At 39.8% G+C, this 20,820-nt stretch overlaps 1 protein-coding gene, 1 long non-coding RNA gene and 1 pseudogene across 3 annotated transcripts; 1 reads left to right on the top strand and 2 right to left on the bottom strand.

Annotated features, from left to right (window-relative positions):
- Positions 1-3,317: 3,317 nt before the first annotated feature.
- LOC120732027 (STARD3 N-terminal-like protein) lies at positions 3,318-7,507 on the bottom strand. The gene is made up of 8 exons (XM_040029404.1): positions 7,478-7,507; positions 6,708-6,785; positions 6,493-6,570; positions 6,105-6,158; positions 5,452-5,569; positions 4,657-4,752; positions 3,685-3,752; positions 3,318-3,605 (listed from the first exon to the last, which is right to left on the bottom strand). The coding sequence occupies exons 1-7, from the start codon at positions 7,505-7,507 to the stop codon at positions 3,688-3,690; spliced, it is 519 nt and encodes a 172-aa protein (XP_039885338.1). The 3' UTR covers positions 3,318-3,605; positions 3,685-3,687.
- A 2,040-nt stretch (positions 7,508-9,547) lies between these two features.
- LOC120732034 lies at positions 9,548-20,108 on the bottom strand (annotated as a pseudogene).
- On the top strand, positions 12,952-16,957 carry LOC120732032. 2 transcript variants are annotated; one of them, XR_005695487.1, is made up of 3 exons: positions 12,952-13,060; positions 14,505-14,705; positions 14,799-15,293. It is a non-coding gene; the product is annotated as an uncharacterized LOC120732032 (long non-coding RNA). The 2 variants fall into 2 exon arrangements; XR_005695488.1 differs by lacking the exon at positions 12,952-13,060 and adding an exon at positions 16,403-16,957 and having other exon boundaries at positions 13,715-14,705; positions 14,799-14,879.
- Positions 20,109-20,820: the final 712 nt, after the last annotated feature.

Here is a 20,820-nt window from a genome sequence, read left to right as displayed (position 1 = left end):
TCACTAATTGCCCAGTACGATTACAGCATACAATATTATTGTCACTGCTACATTTCTGTGATGCTACCAGAAATTATTTCCACTATTAATTAATTACCGTTGAGCTCAAAGGTTATATTAATAAAGGGTTAACGAATGTGTATTTATGAAGACGATTTGTGAGACTGGTAAACTTACCTTTGTTCGTACGATGGTCTTTCGTTCTACACGGTGCATTTCAAGGTCCTGCACCCATCCGTCAGTAAACTGTACCTGGGCTTGTTGCAGTGACCTGAAGTTACTAAACTTCATGAGTGTATGCACTCACTCCAAGAACCGTATGATTATAAATCTGAGCGTGGTGAAAGTTGGGCAGCACGCTAATGTCTTTTGTCCACTCTGTGTGGTCTGACCCTTTCACTCCTTTGATTTTTTCCTCGTATCTTTTCTTTGTCTTTTCGTCGAGTCTGTCTTTGTACGGACCGGCATTGTTCTCCTTTTGTTTTGTACATTCCTTTTTTGTGCGGCAAAGAAAAAACAAGAAGGTATTCTTACCGGAGAATGAACGTTTTGCGGTGCTGCAAATGCTTGCATTTGATGCGGTACTTGGATTGTTTTGCCACGAGTGCAATGCGCGAAAATCACGTGATTGCTAAACAAGGGGGAGGGTGCATCCGGCCTCCTCGGCTGTAATTGGTCCAGCCCAGAGTCGATCATAACCAATTGGCCAATCCAACACCTTTCATTATATATAGCCTTCCTAAAAAAAAAAAAGAAAAAGAAAAAAATCCATCGGCCCATAAAAACAAAAAATCGCCAGCGGCCCACCGGGCAAATGCCCGGTATGCCCGATGGCCAGTCCAGCTATGGTCAGCTGGAGGCGCAGTCGAAAGATTGTAGCGGTCCCAGATCAGATGTAGGGGAGACCGGGGATAGTTGTAACATTTTTGACATTTCTGTCTGTAAATTGGAGCTCTTTTAAGGTAGTGGATTCAAAATGTAATGCAAAGTATTTACATGTCTCTGCTATTAAATTGTGCAGCTATTTTCTCTGCAGCACAATTACCCATTGCATGGTGTGGTCTCAAACACAAAGAGTGAAATGTTACAATTAACCCCATAGTCTGGGTTAGTTGTAACATATCCTGGGGTGAAATGTAACACAATGAAATAAGGGTACTAACAAAATATTAACATGTAATCTTTGTTTATTCAACACATGAATGCACTTACATCCATTTATGTAGCTGTGTGTGTGTGTGCGCGCACGCGTGTGTGTGTGTGCGTGTGTGTGTGCGCGCGTGTGTGACAGAATGCAGAAATCTAGCTTTTGAACATATTCCAACCCCCCAAAAAAGACAAATTATGGAATTTTCTGCAACTGAATATTTCATTCATTTTGGTTGGTCTTCCTTGAGTTTGGCCTCATTGGCTCAGTGGGCATTATAACCTACAACTCTTGCACCAATTTTGAACATAACAATGAAGCTGAAAAAATGTAGTTGTTCACCAGCATCGCAATTCCATTACTTTTTATCATACCTTGGTGTGGTTTGCAAAGTGCTTCAGAAAGATGAGGAAATCTGTTTCTTGCACCCATCCTGATTTATTTCCACTACCAGTACTTCCTACTGGTCCATCTCTGACACAGTGGTCTGCATAATGTATGTGTGGGAACACAAACAGTGGAGGAATTGTGTTGCCAATGGCATTAACCACATATACAAATGCGACCAGTGAACCTCTCTCTGCTGATGTCGTTGCCCCAACTTGTTTAATATAAGTTAAAGTAATAGTGTGGTAAGTTTTAACATCTGCGTTATTGTTACAACTGACCCAGACTGCTGCTGTTACAACTGACCCAGACTCCTATAGCCATGAACTAGCTAACATTACAGCCAACGGCTAAAACATTAGCACTAAAGACCTACACAGAATATATCCCCATAGACATACAAATAACATAATTTAAGTTTGATGAGTTTAACTGCAAAGCAGATAATGCTATTAGAAATTGAAATAAAGTAGAAAAACTTACTTTTTGGCATACAAATTACTTTTTTTCATGTTAAATTGTCTGTGTTTGGCAAAATGTGCTGATTTTTCACATGTGATAGCAGAACTGAATTGGGCATGCACAGGATGAGTCACATCATTTGAAACTTAGCCCTGATTGGAGAGATTGGAAGTGTTACAACTGACCCACGTTACAACTATCCCCGATCTCCCCTACACACTGGAACTCTTTCCCATGTTGCTGTCTGTGTTTATTGTGTTATGGTGTGTTGATACCTGTGCATTCCTGTATTATCCTTTTGTGTTGCACATTTCAATGTTTTTATTCCTCGCTACCTGGCCTGACCCATCTCCCCAATGTGATGTTTGTATTGTATGTACGGTCACCAAGGTCTGTCATCTCGGTTGTGGACAAAAGACCTGCAACTGACAAATAAAGGCCATCTCATCTCATCAATATATTACACACAATTAAAATAAAAGTCCCCCATTCAGAGTCTGTTCACCTTAATTAAGACTAGTAATTAGGTTTAAGAAAAAATAGAGATGAAAACGTTTTTTAAAGGAATATTTTTTTTAATAAACAGCTGACATTACCTGAAACAAACTGATATTTTCACATTTTATTTATTCATAAGGCTAATTTATGTCTAAGTTCTTATTCTGTTGATCTCTTTAAGGTCGACGTTTGACATAAACAATTAAACAAAACCACATAACCTTTAACATTTTAATGATTCTGTTATACAGACGGGCTTTTCTTTAAAAAAGAAAAAGAAGAATAAACATCCACTGAGCTTGCAAAGCATGCATGAAGATATGTACATTTGCATTAGAACGTTTCCCCCGCCCGTCACAGCAGCTTTCGAGAGCAGCGTCCCTTCTGTTCAGTGCACTAAACCCAAATCTCCGAGTGTACATGCTGCACGTTTATGGCTCGTTTTCTTTAACACACAATCCTTCACTCTCGTTTCAAAACAAACAGTATCGTTCACATCTCTATATGTTACCTTAATATTCTTTCATGCACATTTTTAAGACATTGAAGTAATCATAAACATCTCTAAGAGTTTGACTTTCTCTTCCTGCTACAGTCTGGTCTGCAGGCTCAATACTGGCTGAACAATCCTTTCTGTGGCATCCATGAGCTTATTTTCCTTTGCAGTGACTCAACCGAAGCACAAGAAAATGATCACAGAATTATAAGTAAACATTATGCTGGAAATAAGACATTAACACTCTGTTTTTTAATTGAAAGTGTAAATATATATTTTTTAAGTTTTAAAATGAATGTAATGTTTTGAATGATGGATGGATACTGATAAGGATGTAATGATTTATTTCTGATAAATCTCTTGTAAGGTCTCGAGTTCCTTAAAGGTGGAGAAACAAAACTCATACAGTAACCAGAGTTCATGACACTGAAACTTTTAAGTGGCACTTTCCCGGTCGCGGTGTACGTGCAGAAGGCTGATATCAGAACGTGAGCTGCATTTGTGGATATGAACAAATACAAACTAAAATGGCTGAAGGTGTAAGGCAGAAGTTTCCCCCTCAGTAGCACAACGCTGGAGGACCCAAAAATCCCTCCATGTTCAGGATCGGAGATCCTGTGGAGAAAAAAACAGCACATCAGACTAATACTGTGGATACGAATCCTGACTGACGTCTGTCATTACGTATTCTTACCTGTTAAGTCACTTGTGTAATGAGCCCTTTTTCAGGTTCGTGTTTATCATCCAGCTCCTCGTCAGAGTCTGAACACGAAAGGGAAATCGGTCAGCGTTTTTATAGAAACACCACAGAAAATGTAGGATGATAAAAGAACGGTGGAGCCAGGATTTTAACTGCCAACCTTCAGATTAGAAGACGACCCCTCTGAACCCGGACGGCTCAGGTATTCATGCCAACTAAATGTATTATCCTTAAAGACATTAATGGCATCTACAACTGCTTAATAGCAGATGATGCCCTTCGCTCTTATTTTGAAAATCCAGCCACTGATAACCAGCCTGACAATTCCCGTCTTGTCAGGTTTCATCATTTTTAAATTTTCTTGTTTATTGACCTGTGTGAAACATCTGAGGCGCGCTTGTCTTAATCGTCTGCAGGAGGCTGCAGGTTCAAAGCAGCTGCAGGAGGCTGGTGTGAGAATAAACCTTCACTTTTAATTCTTCACATTTTACAGAAACGGGAATTATTTTTGTATTTTGTGTTATCGACTGCAGCTCTGCTTCTGCTCTGGAGAGTGTCTGTGTCTGCAAAGGATGGGCCCACCCATTGTAGGGAAGGCTCACTGCAGAGGCAGCTGAGTAATTGAATTATTTTCTAAGCAATAAGATGTCTGCAGATGAAAAAGCTCCTTTCACTGTGCAGTGAAACAAATACTGAAGGAGCTACGCCACTCATTTCTGGGTGTGAAGTGCAAAGCTGGAAATCGAACAACTCTAATAATAATAATAATAATAATAATAATAATAATAATAATAATAATAATGACAATAACATGAACTGTATATCTTCATATTTTGTGTCTGTGCGCTCATTTAAATGGGAATGAAGAGTCAGACTCATCAGACTGAGCAGTCTGAAGGAGCGACAGCTGAAGCGAGTGTGTCGGGTGTGTTTGGGTTTGTCTGATGTCAGTGGGAGGAAACAGACCTGCCAAAGACTCTGGCGGAGAGTAGAACTGCCCATCAGATAAAGGACCTGGACCCAGGAGAGGAGCCCTACTTGTATCTATGATGGACTGATGTCCTGAAACACAGAAGGATGAAGGAAGCAGGAATAACTGCATCAGCAGGACATCAATGAGGTTAGAATAACATAACAGTGGTGAAATAACTTTCATTTATCAGGTGAGTAAACACATTTGCAGATTTTGTTCATAGCATATAATTATTAATAATTACCTGTGAAATAGCAACAGGAAGCTGATGCATTACACTTTTTACTCTAACATTATAATAAATAATTATAATATTAACTTCTTATCCCATGATCTTTTATTTTAAATAAAACAACTGAATAAAATTACTCAGTATGTAGCTTTGAATGTTCACCAGCAGGTGGCAGTGTTTCACCAGAGCGCCTGCTGCTGTTCTTTATCGTTTTCTTGTTTCTTTTTCAGCCCTGCGACAGACTGGCGACCTGTCCAGGGTGTACCCTGCCTCTCGCCCTATGACAGCTGGGATAGGCTCCAGCGCCCCCCGCGACCCTGAAAAGGATAAGCGGAAGCGAATGGATGGATGGATGGATGTTTCTTTTTCATTCTCCACTCAGAGGCTCTTGAGTCATAGTACTTGTTTTTTCACATTCTTTTGCTAACTTAAAGGAAGGTTTTAAAAGGAGCCTGTAAGGTAAACGATCTGTTGACAGAGATCACAGCAGTGACAGCAGCAGTACTGCAACAGTAATGAAGGTGCCTTTTTTATTATTAGCTCAATTGAGACTCACTGTTTTCGTCTTCGATCTCCTGAGGCAGGACCTTGAAGTCGAGCAGCCACGTTTCTATCCAGGCCAGAACGAAGGAGATGATGGGCAGCAGGTACCCAAAGGCCCCCTGACTCAGCAGCTACACAAGAAACACACACGTCCCAATATGAATACGTAATTCTACACAAAGCATACAAAATCTGACCATTTAAAATTTAGAAGGTGCAAAAACAAATATTTATTATTGTTAAGCAGCAGCAATTACAGGTTTTCCTGTACAGGAAGTTTGCTTCACTTCCTTAAATCCTCATACTGTACATGTTTGCATCGCCATCGGGGAATATGGAGCAAAGACTGCAGAGGAAAATTAACTCCAACAACAAACTGTCCTCTAAGAGGTTTTTGTGTGTGGACATTGACACCAATACTAAAATAAATAAAGATATTATTAGAAGTAAAAAACTAAAGTCAGTGCAACATTTTTGTTACAAACAATGAAAATATTAGATGTTGTCAGGTTTCTTAGATCAAAGCTTTAAGTACCACCCTGTTTTCTGAGGTGCTGTTAAGGTGTGTGTGTGTGTGTGTGTGTGTGTGTGTGTGTGTGTGTGTGTGTGTGTGTGTGTGTACACCCAGGAGTGCAGACAGTTAGGAATTGTAAAGCTTTTTCTTACCTTCGACAAAATGACTTTAGCAATCAGGAAAGCACAGCTGACTGCAGTGGTGATCTGCACGAAGACAGAAAACATCAGAAATGCTCATGCTGTTATTTTTGCTAATATTTTAAACAGAACCCCTTTTACCTGAAAACATCCTCATGTTAATGGTCTTTAACTCTCTAAATATACTGAATATAATGAAGTGAAATGGAAAATCACAGAATCAGCCTGTAACAAACACTGATGCCCCCTGATGACATATTTAATGCACAGAAACAAGAATTAGTGCATCCTCCTGCCAGACACTTCACTGTGCACCCAACAATGTGAGCTCTTGCTGGGCAGCGCCCTCTGCTGGCGCAATTACAGAAGCACTGTTGTGGCGTACAGCCTTAAAACCTACCGCGATGGCCCACCAGTGACGAAGCTTGCAGACAGCGTAGGCCAGGATGAGGACGGCAAACCTGAAAACTGCCAGCAGCTGAGGGAGGGGAGGAAGGTGAAGGTGGCACAGAAGGAGGAGGGAAACAAAAAGGAAGGAAAAAATAGTGAAAAAAAACCCCCACATAAAATAAAAGATATAAAGTTGATCATTTAAAGCAAAAGAAAGAACCTTACAAAGATGTCGAAGAAGGAGGCGTGGTAGTCGTACTGCAGGACTTCTTGTTCCAGCCGATTCTGAATGCCGCCGTTCACCTGACAAACACAAACAGCTCATCATGACAAATACTCTGAATGTTAAAGTTAACCCTGACACAACTGAGGCTAAAATGACCTGAGTGAGGCAGTTATATTCTTTGTTACTAGAGGAATATTTTATGTAAGTTTATTCCATCTAAAATAACAATCATAAGTTTTAATACAACACAAAAACATGAGAAGTTGTAGGATTCAAATAAACATTTGGGGTTAGGGCTGTGCGATGACCAAAATCTCATATCCTCATGTAAGACATTTCTCATCCTGATAACGATGTACATGACAAAAAAGGGCTTTTTATGTAAACTCTATGAATCCAGAGTGAATGATGAAGAACAAACCATAACGAGGGGCAGGGCTACTACACTGCATTGTGTCCATCAGGTAAAAAAAAAGAAATCTGTTGGCTAATCTACACCATATCAATAACAGCTTCCTTAAGGTTTTAAAATGCACTGCAGCTGCATTTTAAAACACATCTACAAGCAATGCCAAAGAAACACACAGGTATGAGTACAGAGGTACTATGAAGGTAGCTCACTTCTTACTGGAGTATATCACCATAGTGACTTAAACTGTAGAGCAAAGCTGCTTCAGAGCAGGTTGTGTTTGAGATTACGGATCAACAAGTATGAAATCACCACTTAGCTACCAATCAGTTCTCTGGAAAACTGCTTTACAACAAGTACCTGAAAGATCCCTTTGGACTGCTGTGCCATGGATAGTGGGAGGATCTTTCCATTGATGAGCATCAGTAGTCTAATCAGTTTACATTCTTAAATTCAACTTCATTCTTTGACTTTTCCCATTTGTCTGCAGAACAATTTCACAACATTTTGAATTCCTCTATAAACATTAATCTCGTTTTTCCTTTTGTCTGCAACGCTTGTCCCTAGCATGTCCTCGTCCATGAAAGCATTTAATCTTATCTGAGCAATTCCTCTTGGTCTCCTGTATCACTGCTCATCATTCGACATGCTTTTCCCAGTATATCCACGCCCATTTTTGTATTTATGCTTGTATTTTCTCCCAGACTGGTAAACATCAACAGAGCTCAGCAAAGAACTTTTAGTTCCTATTTCAACTTTATTAATACAAGTGTTTAACCTTTTCATGTTTATAGTTTTATCTTTCTTTGTAAAGTCAGCTGTTCTGCTGCTCTGTATGTGATTGGTCAGATGCCCCCAACGCCACCCCTTTCATGTAAACACGCTAGTAGCTAAAATGGGAAACCCTGGTTTACCTTATAGAGTTGATAACTAGCGTCATGTGATCACTTAGTCTGATTGACAATGTTGGGATAAGTTAATCAAGATAACAGAAAGATTTCTTGAGTATGATGAACAATGAATTTAACTCCTAAATGTGACTTCCTAACACAGAATGTGATGACGTCATACGCTTTGTACTTTGATGTGTGGTGATTGGAAGTGTCTGTGTGGTGCAGCCTGGACAGACCAGACCAGCTGCACCACACAGACACTTCAAGAGAATGATTGTTATGAAACTTTCATACAAATTGAGGGAAAATGGAGAGTTGTTGCCTATGAACTGCAGGAACAAAATGGTCACAGAGCAGTGTTCACTGATCTGGTTGCCTTCATAATAAAACAGGTGAAAGTAGCATAAGATCCAGTGTTTGGCAACATCCAAGACTCACAATCTGGAAGCAGCTTTAAAGTTTCAAGTTCCACCAAGCAAAGAAAAAAGGGAAGTAGTTTTGCCACTAATGTCAGTACGGTTCCAGGAGTCAAAACTCAATCAACTGGAAGCAGAACAAATTCCACTGTTCTGCATAGTTGTTTGTTTTGTTCACACAGCAATCATTTACTAGAGAATTGTAAGCAGTTTAAAGCTAAAATGCATCGAGATAAGTTGACTTTTATCAAGGAAAGGGGAATTTGTTTTGGTTGTTTAAAAGTTGGTCACATAAGCAAAGACTGTAGGAGTCGTTTGAGACACAGCAGCTGAGCAAATGATCATTTCATGCTGAAGACATCCTCAGACAGAATTAAACACATACATAAACACAGCCTGGTGCCAATAACACAGCTAATGACACTGCTGTATCACTGGCTTTACTGATTAAAGACCATATCTGAAGGAAATCTTTGAACACAACAGAAAGTGACCTTTTAAACCTGCGACACTGATGCTGCATTCAAGGACCATTACAAACATCTGAAAGGACTTAAGAACATGAAGAAAATGTGACTTGTTTCTCTGTAATGAAGCTGTTTTAGTGAAGAAAGTTGAAAGGTCACAGAGCGACTGCTGAATCTTCTGCTCTAAACATGAACTCTGAACTTTGTGATGCTTCAGGAGGAAAACTGCTTCAGTTATTCTCTCAGATTAGTTTCATATTTTCTGCATCAGATTTGAGTGAGATCCTGGAATGAAGACAGAAGAAAAGACTTTGTTCAAAGTTTGATTTATAGTCAAACCTTCCAGTTTATTCACACAATAAAACATCAACACAATATATGAATTCATTCATTAAAATCACAGTTTTTCCTCATTTGTTTGATGATTTTGACAAAAACAAACACAAACACACACACATGGTCTGCCATACTCATGAAGAGAAATGTCGACATTGTTCAATACAAATATTCCAGAAACATTTAGAGGATAGAGAAGTTTACATTTTCATGTGGAGAAATATTTTAGTAAATCAAAATGATGATGAGCAGTGATAGCCTCCATAAACAGTCACAGGAAAGATCTCCTTTAAAAACTCAGAAACATCAAGAGAACAACTAGAAGATGTGGAGGTACCACCCATAATGTTTGACTGACAGCTGATCTCTGTGCAGAAATGATGGAGAGAAAATAAAATGAAACTAAAATACAGATTTAAACCCACAATATGAAAGACTTCAGTCTATTTGAGCTTAATCAACTCAGCAGTGGCTCCATAATAGTGAACCCAAAGTCCAGCATAGAGCGGCTGAGTGAATGTGGTCTGGACTCTGTGGAGGAGAGTCATGGTTTCAGAGACGCTGTAGAAGGACAAAATACCTGCTCTGTGATCCAGGTACACTCCTACTCTGGAGGAACGAGGACCTGAGACAGGAGTTTGGATGTTGTTGTACCAAAATGTAAAACTGTTGTTGTCACAATATAATGACCAAGATTTGTCATTACGTCCAAATCAACATTCACTCACACTCCCTGTTCTGCTGATATTCTTGTATGCGACTGCTACATAAACTCCTCTCCCTCTCCACTCCACCTCCCAGTAACAACGTCCAGTCAGACTCTCTCTACTCAGGACCTGACACCATCCAGTGAATCTGTCTGGATGATCAGAATAAGACTGTTGTTGCCTCACTACTGTTGCTTTTCTGTTCCCCTCTGATAATAACAGCAGTTTGTGTGCTGTGTTTGGATCCAGTGTGATTTCACATGAATATTTTAAGAATCCAGCTCTGGTCTTTGGCCCTGGTGGATCTGACAGTAAAACATCCACTTCAGTGACTGTCAGTGAGATGTTTGTCCATTCCTCTCTCAGAATGTCCTGTAGTTTATCTCTGACCTCTGACACAGCTGCTGTCACATCCTCAAAGTAGCTCAGAGGACGGATATTGATGCTGGATGAGTCTGTAGACTCACTGAGTGCTGACAGTGAGGGGTAGTTGTGTAGAAACTGGATGTGATCCTCTGTGTGTGAGAGCTGCTTCAGCTCAGCATCTTTCCTCTTCAGCTCAGTGATCTCCTGCTCCAGCTTCTCCTCAAGCTCTTTGACTCGACTCACTTCAGTTTCCTGCTGGGATCTGATCTGCTGCTTCACATCAGAGCTTCTTTTCTGGATGAGATGGATCAGCTCAGTGAAGATCTTCTCACTGTGCTCCACTGTTTGATCAGCAGACTGATTGATGGCCTCCACCTCCTGTTGAAGCAGCTTCACATCTTTCTCTCTGTCCTGGATTCTCTGCTGGATGTTTTGTCGACTCACCTCCAGCTCTCTCTGCCTCTCAGTCCTTTCTGCTGCAGCTGAGACTGTGTCGTGGCCTTTATGTTCATCCACAGAGCAGAGATAACAGATACTCTGCTGATCAGTACGGCAGAACATCTTCATCACCTCATCATGACGAGAGCAGATCTTCTCCTGGAGCTTCTTGGAGGGCTCCACCAGCTTGTGTTTCTTGAATGAAGCTGCAACAATATTATGAGTCTGAATGTGTTTCTCACAATAAGATGCCAGACAGACTAAACAGGACTTGAAGGCTTTCATTTTTCTTCCAGTGCAGACATCACAGGCCACATCTTCAGGTCCAGCATAGCAGTGATCAGCAGGAGCAGCTTGGAGTCCAGTCTTCTTCAGCTCCTCCACTAAATCTGCTAACATGGTGCTTTTCACCAGGACAGGCCTCGCTGTGAAAGTCTGTCTGCACTGAGGGCAGCTGTAGATTTTCTTCTTTTCCTCTTCATCCCAGAAGCTTTTAATACAGTTCATGCAGTAGCTGTGTCCACAGGGAATAGTCACCGGATCCTTCAGTAGATCCAAACAGACTGAACAGCAGAATCTTGTTTGATCCATTTGATTCATGTGCTGTGCCGTTTCACCGTCTCTCAGTGACTGTCAGACAGTTTCACTTCCTCTGAACAGAAACAACCTCTGTGCTCTGAAGGGAAACAGATCTCTGCTCTTGTTCACCTCCTACAGGAAATGAGGCTCACCAGCAACTGCATTTACACCATGTTGTTTAGACCCATCCTGATACAGACACATCTGTGAAGGGAGGCACTAAAGAAATATTCTTACAGAGCGACCAAGAGCCATTCAAATGATGCAGGGTGTGGTATGTTTGGTTACAACATGCAGTAACAAGTCTGACCCAGTTAAAGTTTAATAGTTTATCTTTACTTGGATGTTTGAAATGTGACAGTCAACACTCAGCGAGTTCATTTTATATTTCAAAAAGTTCAGCAAAGTTTAGGATGCTGTGATGAATAAAAATAAATGGCACTTTATATTTTGACATTTTCTAATCTTAGTTCATTCTCACACTTACAGAATGATGCATGGGAACAACTGACTCCACTAAATCAAACCTATGTTCAAATGAGATTATGATCATTAAATAGTAACAAATATTTAAATTTAGCAACAACAAATGCAGATCGCTCCACAATGTTTACAAAAACAAGCTTTATCTGAAGCTTCATTCAGCACGTCACTGTTTCAGTACCTGATTCAATGATTTATAAGGAATTGAACCATTGGTGGGATTTGTGCTGTGTTTTGGTGATTTTGTGAGAGCGAATCAGTGTGTGACATAATTATAGACATGGAGCCAGGAAGAGAGGATGCTCTGCCTGTTCCTGAATAAAAACCAGTTCATCAGCATTTCTGCTCCCAGGTCTAAAATGTACATAAGAAATATGACATACACATAATTATAATGATATAACTTATAGTATATTATATATAAACGTACCAGTCTGCTGGTTAATTACATAATCAGGTGGAGGCAGTGACCTCACAACCTCCTATAAGCTTTAAGTTAAGGTTACTTTATTTATACCCACAGGTAAATTTGCTTTACAGAACAATGATAGCATTTGGCCTCCCTTCACAAACACACACACCTAATGAAAGCTGACAAAACACATATTTAGTAATTAAACAAAATGAATCAAATCAAAAACAATTCTTATTGAGTTCAGTGACAGCAGCAGGGACAAAGCTGTTTTTATAATGCTTTGTCCTGCATCTTGGAACTAGAAACCTCCGTCCTGAAGAAAGAAGCTAAATCCACCCCGTAGAGGATGGGAACCATTTTTAAGGATTGATTAAGCATCTGTGGTACCTGTTTAGAGTACAGGGAGTCTAAACAGGCCTGTGACTCATCTATCAGACGACTGGACCATCTCACTAACTAATTCAGTCAATTTTTCTCTGTGACAGAGGTCTGACTGAACCATGCCACCAAACAAAAAGATAAAACAGACTCAATAAAAGAACAAGAAAACAAAGTTCAAATCTTTCGGTCGATGTGGAAATGAGCAAGTTTCCTGAGGCAGTAAAGGCACTGGTGACCCTTTTTACAGACCGATTTGCAATAAAAGTTCAGTTTTTCATTGATTATGGTCCCAAGATATTTATATGATTGCACTTGCTCTATTTTCTGACCTTTAATTAAAGTGACTCTGTGCCCATTTTGTTGTTTCCTAAAATCAATAACCATATCTTTGGTTTTAGATATGTTCAATTGGAGATAAGACTCCTCCCACCACTGAACAAAGTCATCAATGATTGGACCGTGGTGAGTTTCACCCTCTTTCAGTAAGCTGACAATAACAAAGTCATCTGTAGATTTAATGATGGCCCTGTTTTCATATCTGCTCTGACACATGTTTGTAAAGAGAATGAATAATAAGGGCGATAAGAGACACCCTGGAGGAGAAGCTGTGGAGGAGAACACTGGGTCAGACAGAACCCCATTTATTCTCACTCTTTGTGACCTGTCAGTTAAAAGATCTAAAATCCAGCAAACAAGGTTTTTCCTGATTTCAAACTCTTCTAAAAGTCTTTTCATTAAAATATGGGGCTGTGTTGTATTAAAAGCTGAAGAAAAATCAGTGAAAAGAAGTCTTGCAAAAGTCCCTTTACTCTCTACATGTTTAAGAATCAGATTTAGTCCAAAGCGCGTCCTGCACTCCTCTGTTGGGCCTGCACGCAAATTGCATTGGATCCAGCTGATATTCAATCTCTTCCATAATCACATTTCTGATGATGTTTTCAAAGACTTTCATGACAACTCAGGTGAGGCAACAGGCCTGAAGTCATTCAGGACGTTTGGACGACTAGATTTAGGGACATGAACGACGACAGCTTCCTTCCAAAGCGAGGGCACATTTTGTATTTGAAAGGATTTATTGAAAATAAGCTGAAATTTAGGACTGAGCTCTTTAGCACAAGATTTAATTAGGCGGCACTAATGTTATCAGGGCCCTGGCTCTTGTTCACATTAACTGTATGAAAGGCCTTTTGGACATCGCTGAGTTCAGTGATGAAGTGTTGAGTATCTTTCAGTTTCTGTTTCAGTTCAGAAGAACTAAAACGAGCATCAAGCATATTCAAATCTCTGTCTGACTTAAAACCGTCTACAATGATCTGACTGCTGCTCTGGGGATTTTGAAACCCTGATATGGTTTTCATACAAGTCCAGGCAGACCCAAAATCTTTTGCAGCAAATTTGCTTTCAAGAAGGTTTTTGTAGATCTGTTTTGCTTTCAAGAGCTGGATTTTCAAGTCTTTGGTGACTGCCTGAAAGTCAGTAACAGCCCCCTCTTTAAAAGCCTGTCTCTTTTTCCTTAAACAGGATTTGATGCATTTGGTGACCCATGGCTTATTGTTAGGGTACACTTTAGCACGCTTAAGGGGTATAATCATGTCTTTACAAAAAACTGCATATGAGCTAACATCCACCAAAGCATCAAGACTGAATAAAAACTTCCCAATCTGTAAATTTAAAACATTCCTGCAAGGTAAGCACAGATTCTTCTGACCACATGATTGATTGATGATAACATAATTTTTTCACCCCCCGAAAATTCATGTTCAAAGCAACATATCAGCCCGATATCACACAGAACTGTCACATGACATCAAACACAAGCTGTCAGCTCTGCAGAGTGGGCAATCATAATGAAGCAGTTCATTATAAGCTGCAGACTCAAGCTGCTCTTCATGTATTTGTCCACCAGATGTCACCAAAGAGGACTGTGATGAAAGCTTCGAGTAATGAACCGTTTTTCATTACAAGCTTGGCCAACTGACTACAATCTACAATAAACTAATATGGCTTTTCAATCCTCTCTTCAATCACTTGGTACCACCAGGAACCTTTAAATGGGCACTCAAGCTGCCTGGAGACTGTTTTGTCGTGCACATCAGAGAAACCACAGGTAAGACAATCTTATCCAAAAGGTCAGTGTAACAGTATTGTTTTCCACCAGCTTAACCAAACTTCCCACACTAACTGGAATTTCTTCTCCCAGGCAAACATTAAACAGCAGCAGCTGGAAAACTGGAAAACCTAAAGCCAAATAATCAATAAAACATAACAAACTTTTGTATGAGTGAGTATTGATAAACTGAGCATAATTAAACCTCAGTGAAACCACATATAAGTTCTGGTAACTGGCACATATTTATGTTTAATATGTTGTTTTATATTTTGACCAGTTTCAGGTGTTTGTGCGACTGTGTTAACCATCAGTAAAACCACATATAAATCACACTTCTGTGTTTAACAATTACAACACTTGATGCTGTTTTTCTGATTCAGGATTATGTGTGTGATGAGTTGGCCACACAGTTCTTATCTTTCTGCTTCAGACACACACAAAACTGCCGAGGTTGAAGCTTCAGTCTCTTTCTACCCCAGGTCTCACCACATTTCCAAAATGTAAACTCTGAGTCTCATAAGAAATGTGGTTCAAAAAGATGTGCTGATCTATGAATGCATCCTTACTGAAAGCTAAAGATGTCCAGCAGACAAAACAGCAGCTGAATGAACCGTTATCATGAGCGAGTGTACAAACACTATCACAGGAAATAACAGAAATAAACTGGAGTTTCCATTTATACCTGTAGGATTTTTTCAGCTCCATGTCATCTTCCAATATGTCAAAATATGATTTCATTGTATCTTAAACAAATACAAACTTCTTTCTTTTCCCAGAATTTAGACAAATGAACAAAAACTAAATGATTATTTATTTAGGTATTAAAATAGGAAAAATCAGTTTAAATTAGAGCACCATTAAAACAAGAAATTAGAACAGAAATGCCAAAAACACAAAAACAGAACAATAAAGTGTCTTTAAAAATGATTCAAAAACAGTTGTAGGAGCAGTTTTATGAACCATGTTCTGTTAATATACTGACTAACCAGCAGCAACACTCTGACTCAGTGTTTCCATCTGTGTTTATTTCCATCTTTACAGTCAGGCAGAAACATCTCACAGCAGCTGGAAAAACCAGTGAGCACACTTTAGAGGAAAAAAGTGAAAGTTTATGTTCAACTGTAAAATATTCTCTGTAATGTAAATTGTTCTGCTCTCTGACAAACCATCAGAGGTGCAGCACGTGTATCATTTGGTGTTTGAAGCAGAAACAAAAGCAAAGAGTTAAAGGAAGACACATTTGAAGAAGAAGGAAAATGAAAACAAGACGTCACTGAGCAACAACCTGACAGAACGAGAGCCAACAGTTTACTATCAGAACTGAGGCTGATCATTAACAGGGAGCAGCAGGTAACAAGGTCATCAGCAGTGGAGGAAAGTATGGAAGTAATACTCAGCTTCATATTTGAAGATACTCGAGTATCTTAGCTGCAGGTCTGGAACAATGGTTTTATTTCCTTTCCCATTAAACATCTCACACAGCCCCTCATCTGTGACCCTTAGCAAACCCACTGGATATCTACCTGTACATAAAGGAGATCAGATCAGTTCCATCTAGACCAGCTGTAACAGGAAAATGCTGCTTACACTTTGATGCATCACTTTCAGTTTGTCATATAAGACAATATATCAGATTGAGGCATTATTTTCCTGCAGTGAGTAAATCTACTTTGTACTTTACTCTTTTCTTTTAGGTAAAGGCTCTAAACAGTACTTGTACACTGTGGAAATCCCATAAGAACGTCTCCTGAACTCTGAAAAATAACAAAACAAAGACTAAAAGGAGGTCATGGGTGCTGATGATGATGATGATGATGATGAGGAGGAGTAGCATGCATTTAAAAAGTGACTGATGTCCTAGAATACAACAGAACAGTGTCTCTACAAACTTATGAAAACATGACAGTCTTGCATTAGTTTGTATTCTTATGATTTCAAAAAACGAGGGAAAAATCTCCTTGAAATGCACAATTCCTTTTTGTTATTTCTTAGTGTGTGACGTATTTTATTGGCTTTATGATTGGTGCAAACAGTTTCCTGATTCATAATGGAAATAGATTTTAGACACAGGAGGAACACGCAGTGATCAGCAGGAGCAGCTTGGAGTCCAGTCTTCTTCACACTGAGGAGGGACATATATGCAGGAACAGTTGTCATAACTGTTACAACCACCAGATGGCGAAAGAGTCCCACTGCAACTTTAAGCCATGAAGGATGTGTCTTGATGTTTGCTTGTGATAAATCTGCTTTATGTGGGTCTTTTTCAGAAAGTAACAGTAATATGTCTGATTATATGTCTTTAATCAGTAAAGTCTCGCTTTGCTAGAAATAAATAAATAATAATAAAATGTAAACATGCAGCTGTATGTTAGAAGTCAAAGGGTCCTTAAGTCTTCTGTAAATTGACGGGGATCAAATGAAGGACACAAGTATCTGTTCTTACTCTAATAAATGCTGCTTTAATATCCAACAGACTATTTTCCTTCCTCATCAGCAGTAAACAGCTCGACTGCGTCTGTGCATTTGTGTCCTCCATACTTGTTTCCACAGACATCTCAGGCTTGATGCCACGATGCAGTGTAGAAACCTGACAACCCTCTGACTCATGTTCAAATGTTCAAGGACATTTCTCAGGATCATGTATGACCCCTTTTTGACATTTGGACTTTCATTAATAATATTTGTGTTTCTGAGTCATTTTTGTGGAGACTTCTGTCCAACGTAGTGTCCAAATGAAGCCTGAAGCTTTTCTTCACCCTCTTGTCAGATGGTCAGCAACAAAACTCTGTTCCAACCAATGTCTGATAAGAGATGAGACACAGCAGCTGAGCAAATGATCATTTCATGCTGAAGACATCCTCAGACAGAATTAAACACATACATAAACACAGCCTGGTGCCAATAACACAGCTAATGACACTGCTGTATCACTGGCTTTACTGATTAAAGACCATATCTGAAGGAAATCTTTGAACACAACAGAAAGTGACCTTTTAAACCTGCGACACTGATGCTGCATTCAAGGACCATTACAAACATCTGAAAGGACTTAAGAACATGAAGAAAATGTGACTTGTTTCTCTGTAATGAAGCTGTTTTAGTGAAGAAAGTTGAAAGGTCACAGAGCGACTGCTGAATCTTCTGCTCTAAACATGAACTCTGAACTTTGTGATGCTTCAGGAGGAAAACTGCTTCAGTTATTCTCTCAGATTAGTTTCATATTTTCTGCATCAGATTTGAGTGAGATCCTGGAATGAAGACAGAAGAAAAGACTTTGTTCAAAGTTTGATTTATAGTCAAACCTTCCAGTTTATTCACACAATAAAACATCAACACAATATATGAATTCATTCATTAAAATCACAGTTTTTCCTCATTTGTTTGATGATTTTGACAAAAACAAACACAAACACACACACATGGTCTGCCATACTCATGAAGAGAAATGTCGACATTTTTCAATACAAATATTCCAGAAACATTTAGAGGATAGAGAAGTTTACATTTTCATGTGGAGAAATATTTTAGTAAATCAAAATGATGATGAGCAGTGATAGCCTCCATAAACAGTCACAGGAAAGATCTCCTTTAAAAACTCAGAAACATCAAGAGAACAACTAGAAGATGTGGAGGTACCACCCATAATGTTTGACTGACAGCTGATCTCTGTGCAGAAATGATGGAGAGAAAATAAAATGAAACTAAAATACAGATTTAAACCCACAATATGAAAGACTTCAGTCTATTTGAGCTTTAATCAACTCAGCAGTGTCTCCATAATTATAGTAAATCCTCAGTCCAGCATAGAGCGGCTGAGTGAATGTGGTCTGGACTCTGTGGAGGAGAGTCATGGTTTCAGAGACGCTGTAGAAGGACAAAATACCTGCTCTGTGATCCAGGTACACTCCTACTCTGGAGGAACGAGGACCTGAGACAGGAGTTTGGATGTTGTTGTACCGAAATGTAAAACTGTTGTTGTTACAATCTAATGACCAAGATTTGTCATTATGTCCAAACCAGCATTCATTACCCTCCTTTTCTGCTGATATTCTTGTATGCGACTGCTACATAACCTCCTCTCCCTCTCCACTCCACCTCCCAGTAACAACGTCCAGTCAGACTCTCTCTACTCAGGACCTGAAACCAGTCAGTGAATCTGTCTGGATGATCAGAATAAGACTGTTGTTGATTCATTAATGTTACTTTTCTGTTCCCCTCTGATAATAACAGCTGTTTGTTTGCTGTGTTTGGATCCAGTGTGATTTCACATGAATATTTTAAGAATCCAGCTCTGGTCTTTGGCTCTGGTGGATCTGACAGTAAAACATCCACTTCAGTGACTGTCAGTGAGATGTTTGTCCATTCCTCTCTCAGAATGTCCTGTAGTTTATCTCTGACCTCTGACACAGCTGCTGTCACATCCTCAAAGTAGCTCAGAGGACGGATATTGATGCTGGATGAGTCTGTAGACTCACTGAGTGCTGACAGTGAGGGGTAGTTGTGTAGAAACTGGATGTGATCCTCTGTGTGTGAGAGCTGCTTCAGCTCAGCATCTTTCCTCTTCAGCTCAGTGATCTCCTGCTCCAGCTTCTCCTCAAGCTCTTTGACTCGACTCACTTCAGTTTCCTGCTGGGATCTGATCTGCTGCTTCACATCAGAGCTTCTTTTCTGGATGAGATGGATCAGCTCAGTGAAGATCTTCTCACTGTGCTCCACTGTTTGATCAGCAGACTGATTGATGGCCTCCACCTCCTGTTGAAGCAGCTTCACATCTTTCTCTCTGTCCTGGATTCTCTGCTGGATGTTTTGTCGACTCACCTCCAGCTCTCTCTGCCTCTCAGTCCTTTCTGCTGCAGCTGAGACTGTGTCGTGGCCTTTATGTTCATCCACAGGGCAGAGATAACAGATACTCTGCTGATCAGTACGGCAGAACATCTTCATCACCTCATCATGACGAGAGCAGATGTTCTCCTGGAGCTTCTTGGAGGGCTCCACCAGCTTGTGTTTCTTTAATGGAGCCACATCATAATGACGCTGAAGGTGTTTCTCACAGTAAGATGCCAGACAGACTAAACAGGACTTGAAGGCTTTCATTTTTCTCCCAGTGCAGAAATCACAGGCCACATCTTCAGGTCCAGCATAGCAGTGATCAGCAGGAGCAGCTTGGAGTCCAGTCTTCTTCAGCTCCTCCACTAAATCTGCTAACATGGTGCTTTTCTCCAGGACAGGCCTCGCTGTGAAAGTCCTCCGGCACTGAGGGCAGCTGTAGATTTTCTTCTTTTCCTCTTCATCCCAGAAGCTTTTAATACAGTTCATGCAGTAGCTGTGTCCACAGGGAATAGTCACCGGATCCTTCAGTAGATCCAAACAGACTGAACAGCAGAATTTTGTTTGATCCATTTGATTCATGTGCTGTGCCGTTTCACCGTCTCTCAGTGACTGTCAGACAGTTTCACTTCCTCTGAACAGAAACAACCTCTGTGCTCTGAAGGGAAACAGATCTCTGCTCTTGTTCACCTCCTACAGGAAATGAGGCTCACCAGCAACTGCATTTACACCATGTTGTTTAGACCCATCCTGATACAGACACATCTGTGAAGGGAGGCGCTTAAGAAATATTCTTACAGAGCGACCAAGAGCCAATCACATGATGCAGGGTGTGGTATGTTTGGTTACAACATGCAGTAACAAGTCTGACCCAGTTAAAGTTTAATAGTTTAACTTTACTTGGATGCTTTGAAGTTTGACAGTCAACACTCAGTGAGTTCGTTTTATATTTCAAAAAGTTCAGTAAAGTTTAGGATGCTGTGATGAATAAAAATAAATGACACTTTATATTTTGACATTTTCTAATCTTAGTTCATTCTCACACTTACAGAATGATGCATGGGAACAACTGACTCCACTAAATCAAACCTATGTTCAAATGAGATTATGATCATTAAATAGTAACAAATATTTAAATTTAGCAACAACAAATGCAGATCGGTCCACAGTGTTTACAAAACAAACAAACAAACAAACATTATTTTGTAGTTTTTCCTGTGTACACAGTCACAGTGGATTTATGAACATCAGATGTGCTTAAATGAAACTTTCAAGTTTAATTCAA

Source organism: Simochromis diagramma, unplaced genomic scaffold (genome assembly GCF_900408965.1).
Source record: "Simochromis diagramma unplaced genomic scaffold, fSimDia1.1 OVJJ01000542.1, whole genome shotgun sequence".
NCBI lineage: Eukaryota > Metazoa > Chordata > Actinopteri > Cichliformes > Cichlidae > Simochromis > Simochromis diagramma.
Note: the sequence above shows the minus strand (reverse complement) of the source record. Positions and strands in the feature narration are given on the sequence as shown.

Coding starts and splice junctions, on each gene's coding strand:
- LOC120732027 (XM_040029404.1), bottom strand. CDS start 7,507: ATGGCACAGCAGTCCAAAGGGATCTTTCAG. Junction 6,159..6,492: donor GTCACTGGTGGGCCATCGCG/GTAGGTTTTAAG, acceptor GTCTTCGTGCAG/ATCACCACTGCAGTCAGCTG. Junction 5,570..6,104: donor CTAAAGTCATTTTGTCGAAG/GTAAGAAAAAGC, acceptor TTTCTTGTGTAG/CTGCTGAGTCAGGGGGCCTT.